Genomic DNA, 13,701 nt, shown 5'->3' with positions numbered 1-13,701 from the left:
ACAGCTGCACCAGATTCTGATTGCACCAGTTTTAGTAAATCTCCCCCCACTGTGTCCTAAGAATCATTTCCGTATCTTTCTAAATATGTGTCTAATATTTACAGTATTCAGGTTCTTTGATGTCTGGCTATTTTAATAATCCGCTTATTGATGATTAGAATTCATCCACATAGCATGAGAATCCTACAGCCAGGCAGCTATTATCTTCAGAAGGCCAATATAACATTTGCAGCCTTCACATTCTCATGGAGGCTTAATGAACATTTCTGATCAGTCTCCAACAATAATTTCTCTGGATAATGTGTAAAAGTAGGATTTTAATTGTACATGAATTTGTGTTTTAAATTTACTTTGTTTAGAGCAAAAAAAAAATATTTTTACTGGGATTAAAAAAATATCCCTTTTGAGTTTTAACCCCTGGACATCGCTTGTACTCATATATGCGGCCTCACAGAAGTGGGTCTTTGCCCATGAGGCCTCAAATTGTGCTTGGCATGCACCGCACATCATGCTTCCAGTACAGAGACTGGGCTCTTACCAACACTCAGAACTTGGGACTCTGCATCAGGGGCGGACTGACAACTCATGGGGCCCCCGGGCAATAGGGGATCATGGGGCCCCTATGTCCTTGCCCAAACTCAAAAACTATGAAAAAGGTACCAGGGGCATCTCATGGGGCCCCCTACTGACCCTGGGCCTTCGGGCAGTGCCCAAGTTTCCAAATGGTCAGTCCGCCCCTGCTCTGCACTATGGTGTGAAAGAGAATTCAGAGTTAGTGTTAGGGTCAAAGGTCTGGGTCAGTATTTTATGGGTAGGAGTTTTTTTAAAATAGTTTTTTTTTTTAATTTGTATCCATGTCTGTTTTAGGTAGGATTATTAGAAAAAAAAGAAAGGAAAATGTGCACAATTGTTTCTGGGCCCTGCTACGGATGCATACAACAGTCGCATGCACATACAATATGTGGTATCACTGTGATCCTCAGGAGCAGGAGTATTTATTTTAGGGTTGTTTTTTGGTGGTAAGTTATGGTAATAGCAAGAAATAGACATCTAAATGTAAAAAACTATATATATTTTTTACTAGTTTGGGCCAGTTTTCCTTTTGATTATTTGACCTGAAAAAAAAAAAAAGGTATAATCCATCTGGGTATACTACGTAGTTGCGATATGTAGTTTTACTTAACACGTCAGAGTTGCAAAATTGTGTTCAGTCATTAACATTTGTTTTACCCTCAGTAACCAAGGGGTTAAAGTGGTCATTTATTTAACAGACTGAAAGTAAAGGTTAATTATAACTGTTATAAATGTTGCCTCCCCTTCATTCTATCTGTTCTACACAGCCTTTGTAAAACAGAGCATTGGAAAGAGCTTCCTTTTTTTTTTTTCAATTTGCTGCAAGCACATGATATAGGATACAGAAGCTGCAGGTACCTTGTATCAGCGAGCGACTGCCGCAGGGAAGAGTGCTCCAACAACAGATGGGCAATGGGAGTCAGTGGGTGATGTTATGCTTCCAGGAATTCAGAGCCATTGTCAAGCACACCTTGATATGGGAGCCACTGCTTTACTATCACATGAATGCATCAAAGTGGATTAAAAAAAAAAAAAAAAGTATTTCCACTGACCACCATTATTAAAGTCTATGCAGCATATGTAGGAAGGGGAGGCAACATTTTTACTTAACACTTATAGTTAGCCTGTACTTTCACTTTATAGCCTAACTTCATCTTTTGCATCATGTTACACCCATACTTAGGGTGTAGCATTGTGCAAATGGCCCCCCTCCCCTTCAAACCGCCCCCACCCAATGAAAGAGTGCAGAGGTGGCAATTCTTTTCAGCCACTGTTACTTCTTCCACTGCAACAGATGGCTTTAGGCATGTTTTTGACACTGCTTGGTTAATGATATAGATGACGATGGACGCTGCTCAAACCGAACCCCAGGACTCAGAGAAGAACAGGATATGGAAGGATGGCCTCAGCCGTCACTCTGACCACGCCCTCTGACATGTATCACCCAACCATAGGGGGCTTGGTCACAGAGGCTATCTTGTTCTTCTCTGACTCCTGGGGTTCTGAGTGACGTCCATCCTCATCTGTACCGCTAAGTGTCTGGATTTACTTGGGACGCTGCTTCCATCTTCTTCTTTTTTTTTTTTTTGCCTGCAGGGTGATCTTCATTCTGTCAGTCTTGAGCGGTGCCAGAAGCACATTCAGCATTTGGTTAACGCATATTATTTTTACAGTATATCCTTTGTGGCAATGAACAAATATATTTAAATGAGTTTTTTTTGTGCACAGACTTCAGTTTTAGTTTTGATATTTATTATTCTGTATGTCTTATTTTCTACTTATTTGAAGTGTAAATAAAATCTTTCTCCATTACAGGGGACCAAGCCGCACCAAGCCTTTCAAGTATAATTATCCACAAGGATTTTTCAGCCATCGTTGATTCTTCAAACCTTCCCAGAGCCATGCTCTATGCTATGCAGCATTTCCCACAAAACTTTGTTTTTCAATATATTCCTTGTAATGGATTGAAATAAATGTATTATTTGTATTTGTTTTATTTTGTGTAGCCTGTATTTATTTCCTTTTTCCCCAAGATATTCTTTCGTCCATGGTCTTTTTCTACAGTCTGTCTTCTATGTTTTTATCAAGAACTGATATACAAAATGTAATCACTTGTTTCAAACTGGATTTATTAGGTTTAGCATTGAGAAAATATCAGCAAGGAGGGACAATTTCTAATTACCCATTATTGCAGAAGACATTGCAACACACTGATATTTACTGTAAGAAGTTGCTGTATGTTCATATAGTAGAGATACAAAGCTTACATTTAATACAGTATTCTGGTTTTGTAGGCCCTCTAATGTTAATCATACTTGTACAGCATCTTGATCAATTTTCTGCAGTTAGATTTGAGCCCATTCATTTTTGATAGCAAAAATCACAATGCATCTGCATCAAAAAGGCACAGGCACTGGAATTGGATCGCATGGATGTTTATACCCATGCGATCCGGTTCAGGCATACACACTGCATTTACGATCTGCTTTTGGGGTGTCGTTAATTTTTGACACTGGCGGCAAATTGCAGAACACAGTGCCAGTGTGATGCAGTGCGGGAAACGTACAGGATTTGTTGCATTTCCTGCACCACATATGTGTGAACCAAGGTTGAAGGACAACTGTGTGAAGGAGTTATGTCTTTAGACTAAATAAATTAGTAATTAGTCAGCTTTTTGCCGTCTGTCTCATTCCAGAGATTTCCCTTCATTTCCTGTCATAAAGACACAACAGAAAATTTGGATTGTTCATTGCTTTCAGTTCTGGAGCGTTGGCTGATATTATCCAAATATTGCAATAGCCAAATTTGGACTATGACAGAAATCTCCTGGTTTGCAGTTGAATGGGTCAGGATTCGTCATTAGTTGTTATGACACTGGTGGCTGCCTAGCCAAGTGTCCTATCAACCGATGACAAGGTTTCACTGATAGTGGGCAGAGCCTGATGGGGGACTGGTTCCCCATCCATCTGCCTTGTGATTGACAGTGTACAGATGTGGGGAAATTCCATACTATATTTAGTTTGGTCTAACAGCAGCGCAAAGGCAAATTCCTGGACCTTTGCACCCACTGCTGCTCCAATCACAAGACTGTGCCTCTCAGTTACCTTCTCCCATGCTGCATTAAACCACTCCAGCAGCTCCTTCCATGAAATATGCTGCCCAGGACATAATGCCTACTGCTGCAGCTGGGGAAAACTAGGCACCAACAGCTCCGGCCTGGAAGCAAGAGGTAAGACACACCCCTCCTTGCATCCCTCCTATCGGCCATCATCCTCATGCTCTAGTCTCTCTGTCATTCCACCAGTGTTCAGAGATGTAGTGTCTGCTAGCCTGGTCATAGACGGTCTACCCCTAGAGTACACCACAGAGGACACTCGTCCCCAGCAGAAATGTCGGCCATCTTGCTTTCTCTTCCTACTAGGCAGGATATAGAGGCTATCATGACCAGGCATGAATCATCCCTCAGGAATGATATCTAAAAAGCTAACTGCCTATAAACTCACTGGGAAAAAAAGGTGGCCACCTTAACAATGGATAGAGACACGATCTTACAATGTGTTGCTATTCTTGAAACTCTCCAGGAAAAACTGAATCTGCTTACCCTGCAGCACAATGATTTAGAAAACCGCCATAAGCACAAAAGCATCAACTTCAATGGTATACCCAAAGCGAAAACAATTATGACCTCAAAGCCACTGTATAAGGCATATTAAATGGCCTACTGAATAAGCCCTCTACCTCTCCTATGGAGAGCGATAGAATGCATAAGGTTAAAGTAGAACTGTAGGCAAAACAGTTATTTTCATTTTGGATAGAGTTAGGGAGGGTTATAAACACTGTCAGTCAGCCTTGTCTCATTGGAGAAATTTACCTTCACCTCCTGTCCCATAGTCAAAAAAAGACGCAAGAAAATCTCTGCAAATTAAGTGAATTTCTTGGAGACCCCAGGTCACCAGAGCCTAGTGTTCTTGTTGGAAGATTTTTTTTCCCCCTGCTACTTTTCTGGGAACAGTCCAAAATTTGCGTTTTCTTTTACTTTCACTTTCGATGATAGAGGTAATCAGGACAAATAGGTTTTTGTTTTTTTTCTGTCTGTGTCCGTTAGGGAGATTCACCCTAACAGGCTCCAATCCCTCTCCATTCTATCCAAAACTAAAAAAAACAAATGTTATGCCTTTAGTTATACTTTAATACTTCCAGTGGTGTGGAGTGCTCCCTACCAAGGATTGTTTATATAGAGCACACTTCTTCACACTGAAAGAGGAGATTATGCACAGGGCATTGAATAGAGACAATTCAGTTTGATGGGGTGAACATTAAAATTCTCTTATAGAACACTTTTCACGCAATGCCAACTGCAACCCATGCTGGATAAATATATCTCCACTACACAGCCTTATACTCTATATATTTGTCATGTATATGATGCAGACCTTATGTGAAAACAATAAGGTCATAAAATATTAATTTATAACTAAAGTGCTGATTGCTTAATAATCAGTGCTATCAATAAACAGATCTTTCTACCACTAAAAGTGTCCAGTGTTCAATTTTATCAACTAAAGTGTCCAGTGCATCCAATAAATGAATTAATGTTTCAATTCATTCAATGTTCGGTGATCAGTATTTTCCAACTGCCTCAATGCCTGCTGTCAATATAAAGTTCCCCACAACACACTGTGCTTCTTTTCTAGTGGTGTTTCCTATAACTTTTTTACCATTTTCATAAAAAAAAAATAGCACTTTTTCCCCAAACGAGTGTGAATAAAACAAATGTGATTAAATATTTTCAATTGAAAGTATAAAAAAAAAAAGATATGAAATCAGGTCATTTATCTCACGTATGTCACATACATTCAGGAGGGCCTCCAGTACATTGGTAAGACAACCAGAAAGCTAAGCACATGGCTTGGAAGAACATACAAAAAAAAGATACAGTGGATATAAAAAGTCTACACACCCCTGTTAAAATGTCAGGTTTCTGTGATGTAAAAAAAAAAAATGAGACAAAGATATAAATCATTTCAGAACTTTTTTCACATTTAATGTAAACTATAAACTACAACTCAATTGAAAATTTTTTTAATTTTTTGGGGGGGGGGGAAGTAAACATAAAAAACTAAAATAATGTGGTTGCATAAGTGTGCACACCCTCTTATAACTGGGGCTGTAGCTGTGTTCAGAATTAAACAATCACATTCAAACTCATGTTAAATAGGAGTTAGCACACACTTGCCATCATTTAAAGTGCCTCTGATTAACCCCAAATAAAGTTCAGCTGTTCTAGGTCTTTCCTGACATTTTCTAGGTCACATCCTACAGCAAAAGCCATGGTCCGCAGAGAGCTTCCAAAGCATCAGAGGGATCTCATTGTTAAAAGGTTTCAGTCAGGAGAAGGGTACAAAAGAATTTCCAAGGCATTAGATATACTATGGAACACAGTGAAGACAGTCATCTTCAAGTGGAGAACATAGGGCGTAACCGTGACATTACCAAGAACTGGACATCCCTCCAAAATTGATGAAAAAACGAGAAGAAAATTGGTCTGGGTGGCTGCCAGGAGGCCTACAGCAACATTAAAGGAGCTGCAGGAATATCTGCCAAGTGTGGTACAGGTGACAACAATCTCCCATATTCTTCATATGTCTGGGCTATGGGGTAGAGTGGCAAGACAAAAGCCTTTTCTTACGAAGAAAAACATCCAAGCCCTGCTAAATTATGCAAAAACACATCTGAAGTCTCCCAAAAGCATGTGGGAACATGTGTTATGGTCTGAGGAAACCAAGGTTGAACTTTTTGACCATAATTCCAAAAGCTATGTTTGGAGCAAAAACAACACTGCCCATCACCAAAAGAGCACCATACCCACAGTGAAGCATGATGGTGGCAGCATCATGCTTCGGGGTTGTTTTTCTTCATCTGGAACTGGGGCCTTAGACAAGGTAGAGGGAATTATGAACAATTCTAAATACCAGCCAATATTGGCACAAAACTTTCAGGCTTCTGCTAGAAAGCTGAACATGAAAAGGAACTTCATCTTTCAGCATGACAACAACCCAAAGCATACATTCAAATAAACAAAGGAATGGCTTCACCAGAAGAAGACTAAAGTTTTGGAATGGCCCAGCCAGAGCCCAGACCTGAATCCAATCAAAAATCTGTGAGGTGATCTGAAGAGGGCTGTGCACAGGAGATGCCTCGCAATCTGACAGATTTGGAGTGTTTTTGCAAGGAAGAGTGGGCAAATATTGCCAAGTCAAGATGCGCCATGCTGATAGACTCATACCTAAAAAGACTGAGTGCTGGAATAAGATCAAAAGGTGCTTCAATAAAGAATTAGTTTAAGGATGTGCACACTTATGCAACAATATTATTTTAGTTTTTTAGTTTTACTTCCCTCCACCTAAAATATTTAGTTTGTTCAACTGAGTTGTACAATTTATAGGTTACATTAAAGGTGGAAAAAGTTCTGAAATGATTTATCTTTGTCTCATTTTCTACATCACAGAAACCTGACATTTTAATAGAGGTGTATAGACTTTTTATATCCACTGTACACAAAACATAGTGTATCAAGGCACTTTAAAGTTGTATGTACTATGTACTTTTCTATTAAATAAAGTGGTGGGACACTGGAGGGGTACACATAAAAATAAAAAAAATAAACTATGGATACATGAATTATGTACTTTAGCTCCGAATGAACTAAATATTGATTTAAATTGCTCTATTTTGAATTATTCTCAGATATTAATTATGTTAATTTATGGTTTTAGGATAGCTGGAGCAGCATTTTTATAAATGTAGCTGGAATTGGGAAAGTGTTTTAGGAGTACATAGGGTAGATAGAAAGTTACAGGCTGGCTAGGGAATGTAGGGAAAAAGTAGGAAAGGTGTAATATTTTAAAAATACATAAGGGGACCCTTTTGAGGAAACAGCGTTAATTGACCTATTTTTGATGAAGGAGGTCAAAAAGTGGTGTGTTATCGCTGGTATTGAGGTGGTAACACAGATGGAGGAGAGGCACAGTGTGTGTTGTGGAGCACTTTATGCTGACAGTGGGCATTGAGGATGTTGGAAACATTGAGCACTTTGACTATTTGAATGAACAGAAAAACAAATTTATTTATTGGATGCACTGGACACTTAGGTTGATAAAATTGAACCAGTGGACAATTTTAATGGTAGAAAAATCTGTTCATTGATAGCACTGTATATTCAGCACTGAGCACTTCAGCTATGAAATAATGTGTTTTATGATTTTATTTGTGAACTGAGTATCAAATAGAATATAGTGGAGATATACTGTATGCTAATGATTAGCATACAGTGTATTGCCACTCTTCTCTTGGCTACTTTATAAATTGATGGTGCTGTATAAGTACCTGTAATAATAATAGAGTGCTTTTACACATATATATATATTTATTTCAGGTACTTATATAGCACTGTCAATTTACGCAGTGCTTTACATATATATTGTACGTTCACATCAGTCCTTAACCCTCAAGGGGTGTACAACCTAGGGTATATTGTACATTCACATCAGTCCCTAGCCCTCAAGGGTCATACAATCTAAAGTCCCTAACTTACATTCATACATATACTAGGGCCAATTTAGACAGTAGCCAATAAACCTACCAACATGTCTGTGGAGTGTGGGAGGAAACCCACGCAGGCACAGGGAGAACAAGCCAACTCCACAGAGGTGGTGCCATGGTTGGGATTCAAACCAATGACTCTAGTACTGCCAGGTGGAAGTGCTAACCATTTAGCCACTGTGCTTTATACGTAGTTTATCACTCAACCATGTCCTATGACAGACATAATAAACCCTTTATTTAATGTTTCTATAACCTATCAGATCCCGTTGTGGCCCTGTACATGTCTACAATTTGGATGTGTTTTCCATTAATATACAGAGATGAGGTTGGGCTGGGGACCAATTTTTCCATAATTTGGTGGGTATCCTTGTTAATGGACGTCAGTCCTGGGTTACCCACAGGTCTGTTCATACTGTGATGGATTTTATGGATGGTCTCCCATGAGGGTCCAGTCACAAGCCCAACCACTATCTCCTTGAGATACAACTACTACTTTTTTTTGCAATGTTGACTTCTCTCTGTGGGGTCTCCCCCATGTGTGTAGTTTATACTTAGACATTGTATACAGTTCATTACCTTTATATACAGCAATTTCTGTATATCAATTTCAATAAGCAATTTCTGACTCTCAGATAAGTTCCCACTGACACCATTGATATTTTTAGCTCTCTGTAGGGATTCTTCTTCCCAATGACCACAAGTATAAGGATCATTCTTCCCACGGACTATTACACTAATGTATCATGTGATGTAGATATAGTAATTATTAGCAGAGATATCCTCCAGAGATAGTACTCTGCATAACAGGTGTACAAAGTAATACTTTGTCTGTTCACACATGGTAATACCTGTTGGTGGCTTCTCATATTTGCTTTACTATTTTGCCATAATGCCAACCCCCTCAAAAGACCAGCATACCCAGAGAAGGTAGAGGAGTCACCTGTGGATGACTACGATAGCCAGCATTGCCTGTTAGAGTATAGAACATCCCTTTAATAGTTGTGGCGGGGTTGGTCTACTTCTGTCACCTCTAAGCACCTTTCAAGTCCTCCCTAACCCTCCCTCTCTATCCTTCTCTCCTTTCGAGACCCACTGCATCCGGCTATTCTCTCCAACCTCCCTGAGGATTGCAGTGATCTCCTGGCCCCGTGTCCCACTTTCTCGACGACTTCGCCACCTGGCTACCCTACTTTCTCTCCTCTGAGCTACCCACTATCATCCTCGGAAACTTCAACATCCTTATTAACATCAATAACCCGGCTACATCCCAACTCCTCCACTTAACCTCTTCTTTTGTGCTAGCGCAGTTTATTCAGTCCTCCTCTCACTCCGACGGAAATACCTTAGACCTTGTCTTCTCCCACCACTGTACTCCCTATAACCTCTCAGACACACCATTTCCCCTCTCTGATCACAATCTCATCACCTTCACAGTCTCCTCATCCTCAAACACCTATCCCTCCAAACGTCAAACTATCACCAGCAGAAACCTCCGCAACTTGAACCCTGCCCCTTTCCACTCTGCTGCTGACCAACTTTACGACAGCATCCTTCCCCTGTCCTGCCCTGACCTGGCCACTACTGTTTATAACAACTCGCTATCAGTCGCTCTAGACTCACTAGCACCCCCAACAACTCGAAGCATTAGACCCCGACCGCTACAATCCTGGCAGACTGACCATACCAAAAATCTCAAACGACGCAGTTGTGCGCTGGAGTGACTATGGCGCAAAACCAGATCCCAACAAGCGTTCACCCGATATAAATCTGCCTTCCTAACCTACACTTCCTCCCTTCACGCTGCCAAGCAAGCCTACTTTGTTACCCTCATTAATACCCTCTCCTCCAGTCCTCAATGGCTCTTCTCTACTTTTAACTCTCTACTCTCTCTGTCCCCACCTCCACCCAGTACCTCACTCACCGCCCACGAGATTGCTAACCACTTCAAAAACAAGATCGATGCAATTCGTAGGGACATCGCCACTGCTCAGACTTCCACCCCACCTAGCATCCCTCACACTAAAACCCCCTCAACACTCCACTCCTTCGACCTCGCCACTGCCCAGACTTCCACCCCACCTAGCATTCCTCACACTAAAACCCCCTCAACACTTCACTCCTTCGACCTCGCTACCACTGAAGAGGTCACTAAGGTCTTCTCTGAAGCCTGCCTCACCACCTGCCCCCTTGACCCTGTCCCCTCACAACTCCTAAGATCACCCTCTTCCTCCATCCAACGCTCCCTCACACACATCTTTAATCTTTCCCTCTCTACTGGCACATTCCCCTCCCCTCTAAAGCACGCGCACATCACTCCCATACTTGCAAAACCCTCCCTGGATCCCACCGACCTGAACAACCTTAGACCCATCTCCCTGCTGCCATTTACATCCAAACTCCTAGAGCTCTTAGTCTATAATCGCCTGAGTTCCCACCTCACCGACAACAACCTCCTTGATCCCCTACAGTCTGGCTTCCGCCCCCTACACTCCACCGAAACTGCCCTACTCAAACTCACCAATGACCTGCTAACCGCCAAAGCTAATGGCCACTATTCAGTGCTCCTACTCCTTGACCTCTCCGCAGCTTGCGACACGGTTGACCACCCCCTCCTCCTCAAACAACTATACTCTCTTGGCCTCAGAGACTCCACTCTCTCCTGGCTCTCTTCCTATCTATCACAGCACTCCTTTAGTGTTTTCTATAACGCTGCCACCTCCTCTCCACTCCCCCTCTCTGTTGGGGTCCCTCAAGGTTCTGTCCTTGGGCCCCTTCTCTTCTCCATCTACACCTCCTCCCTTGGCCAATTGATACACTCTCGCGGCTTCAACTACCATCTCTATGCGGACGACACGCAAATCTATCTCTCTACCCCTCACCTCACCCCTTCAGTCTCCGCTTGTATCACAAGCCTACTGAGCGACATATCGGACTGGATGTCACTCCACTTCATCAAACTAAATCTGTCAAAAACTGAGATCCTAGTTTTCCCCCAGCCCATGCTTTTCCTCCTGTTTTCTATTCCAGGACTCATTGGTACCACTCCTAGTGAAAACCTTTAATGCACTATCCTCTGATACTCCTTTTCCAGACCAAACTTTTGAAGCCCACATTGTAGTAATTCTTAAGCAGGCAAGGACAACATGCTATGTGGTAGCTATTGTCTTATCTCACTTTTCATTATTGATATATGCTTATATTCTAAGCTTAAAGCTATTCGTCCCACACCTATGATCCCCAGTGTGATCCATCTAGATCAGGTGTAGTTTAGTTCTGGGAGAGAGGCCCAGGATAATACTCTGAAAACTATCTCCCTGATTGAATATGCCCAGAAACAGAAATTTCTGCTCTGTCTCATATCGGTCAATGCATTTGACCATATACACTGAGACTTTCTTAGAGAAACCCTCAAAAAAAGGTCTGTGTCCCAGTATTCTTCACAAAATATTGGCGCTCTGTAATAATTCATCAGCCCAGGTATGGTCCAATGGGCTTTTGTCAGCTCCTATCTGGACCTAGAAAAGTACTCATCAAGGCTGCCCTCTCTGCCAAATTCTGTACAATGCCTTGTGAAACCACCCGGATACTAAGGGGATTCAAGTGGGAACTCATCAGTATACAATTTTGCTTTATGCTGAGGACCTCCTCTTGTATATTATGACTCCGCATACTTCACTTCCCTCCATTATCAGACAATTTGAAGAATTTAGGTTAAATGTTACTAAACCCAGGACCCTGCATTCACTATATCTGGTGTCCCACAGTACACAGAACATGGAAATGCAATTATTGTAGTAAATATAAACTGCTAAATACCTTTTCTCATCAGCAATTAGAGCAGCCTTGTGACTTCTTTCACTGTCCAGCAGAGCACTAGTTAAAGCTTGTAGGAGTTTTCTTTCTACTCTACAAGGATATAGAACCCCTGACCCCTGTCTGGACAGCATTGATTGGCCCTGTGCTGATCACATGCACTCTCCCAAGAACAAAAAAAACCTCTGTAGCAATACACACTAAACTGAGCATGTGTAGAAGGGCTACAGGTTCAGTCTGTCTTATCAGCATCAACATTTAAACAAGAGGAGGGGTAGAGAAGTCAGGATCAAACAACCTTTTTACAAAATGCAGAGGATTAACCCCTTAGGTTCCACAGTGAGTATAACAAGCATGCTTTACTGCATATATAGACTGATTTTACTGTTGTTGGTTTAGTAACACTTTAACAATTTAAAAAAAAAACTATGATAAAACAGAGGACTTAAAATATTTCCCTCCCCTCCATGACTTAACACACATCCAGGCTAAGTTTTCATTCAAGTGGCAACACAAGGTCAATAAGTACCTTGGCATTCGTATCCCGACTTCTTTGTCTAAACTTACAGAACTGAATTATACGCCGCTATTACATTGGAGCGGGTCCGCAGCTGCCTACAGTCTTACAATAAACTGTACTTTTCATTGTTTGGCTGCATGAATATCAAGATGGATATTCACCAAAACGACTGCACAACTTGTACAGAGAAGGGCAACTAAACTGATAAGAGGCATGGAGGAGCTCAGCTATGAGGAAAGATTAGAGGAACTGAATTTATTCTCTCTTGAGAAGAGGAGATTAAGGGGGGATATGATCAACATGTATAAATACATCAGTGGTTCATATAGTGAACTCGGTGTAGAGTTATTCACCCTGAGGTCATCACAGAGGACAAGGGGGCGCTCTTTACGTATGGAGGAAAAGAAATTTAATCTACAAACACGGAAAGGTTTCTTCACAGTAAGAGCTGTGAAAATGTGGAATAGACTCCCTCAAGAGTTGGTTCTGGCCAGCTCAGTGGATTGCTTCAAAAAAGGCCTGGATTCTTTCTTAGATACTAACTGGATACTAACATTTATAGGTAAAGTTGATCCAGGGAATATCCAATTGCCTCTCGGGGGATCAGGAAGGACTTTTTTTCCCAGCAGGAGCAAATAGGATCATGCTTTGCTGGGGGGTTTTTTCCCTTCCTCTGGATCAACTGTGGGTATAAGAATATAACTTTGTTTTCTTTTTTTCTATGGTTGAACTGCATGAATTTTTGTCTTTTTTCAGCCAGACTAACTATGTAACAACTTTCAAACAGTCCCCATACATTCGCCCCCAGGATTTTTTATCCCATATCAATATGGTCATACGCAACTTCACATGGCACCATAAAACTCCAAGAATCAATTATTCCATTCTGAAACTACCCAAAATTAGAGAAGGTGTGTCCTTACCAAATGTGTCCTAGCATCTACATGTCTCTTCATTGATCAGACTTATAGATTGATATCACAGGGCCTCTTCTAAACTCTGGGCTGGAAAATCATCACCCCAGATATGATGTCCTTGCCTTGGACATTACCCGCTTTTAAACTTCCTCAGGAAACGCTACCCTTAATGCAGTGTTTCTCAACTCCAGTCCTCATGGACCCCCAACAGATCATGTTTTCAGGATTTCCCTCAGATGAAACAGCTGTGGTAATTACTAAGGCAGTGAAACT

The 13,701-nt window shown here is 41.3% G+C and overlaps 1 protein-coding gene across 3 annotated transcripts in view; it reads left to right on the top strand.

The window, feature by feature from the left end:
* The window catches only part of THOC5 (THO complex subunit 5), a 29,085-nt gene extending 26,516 nt beyond the window's left edge, over positions 1-2,569 (top strand). For all 3 annotated transcript variants that reach the window (XM_089655450.1, XM_089655448.1, XM_089655449.1), the window contains one exon: positions 2,389-2,569. In XM_089655450.1, the coding sequence (XP_089511576.1) occupies positions 2,389-2,452 (64 nt within the window). In that variant the 3' untranslated portion in view covers positions 2,453-2,569. The remainder of the gene's footprint in view (positions 1-2,388) is intronic.
* The last annotated feature ends 11,132 nt before the right edge of the window (positions 2,570-13,701 follow it).

The sequence above is a fragment of the Staurois parvus genome, unplaced genomic scaffold, assembly GCF_062004578.1.
Source record: "Staurois parvus isolate SC_StPar_1 unplaced genomic scaffold, SC_StPar_1.0 ptg000840l, whole genome shotgun sequence".
NCBI lineage: Eukaryota > Metazoa > Chordata > Amphibia > Anura > Ranidae > Staurois > Staurois parvus.
The sequence above is the reverse complement of the archived record's forward strand: the minus strand, read 5'-3'. Positions and strand labels throughout refer to the sequence as shown.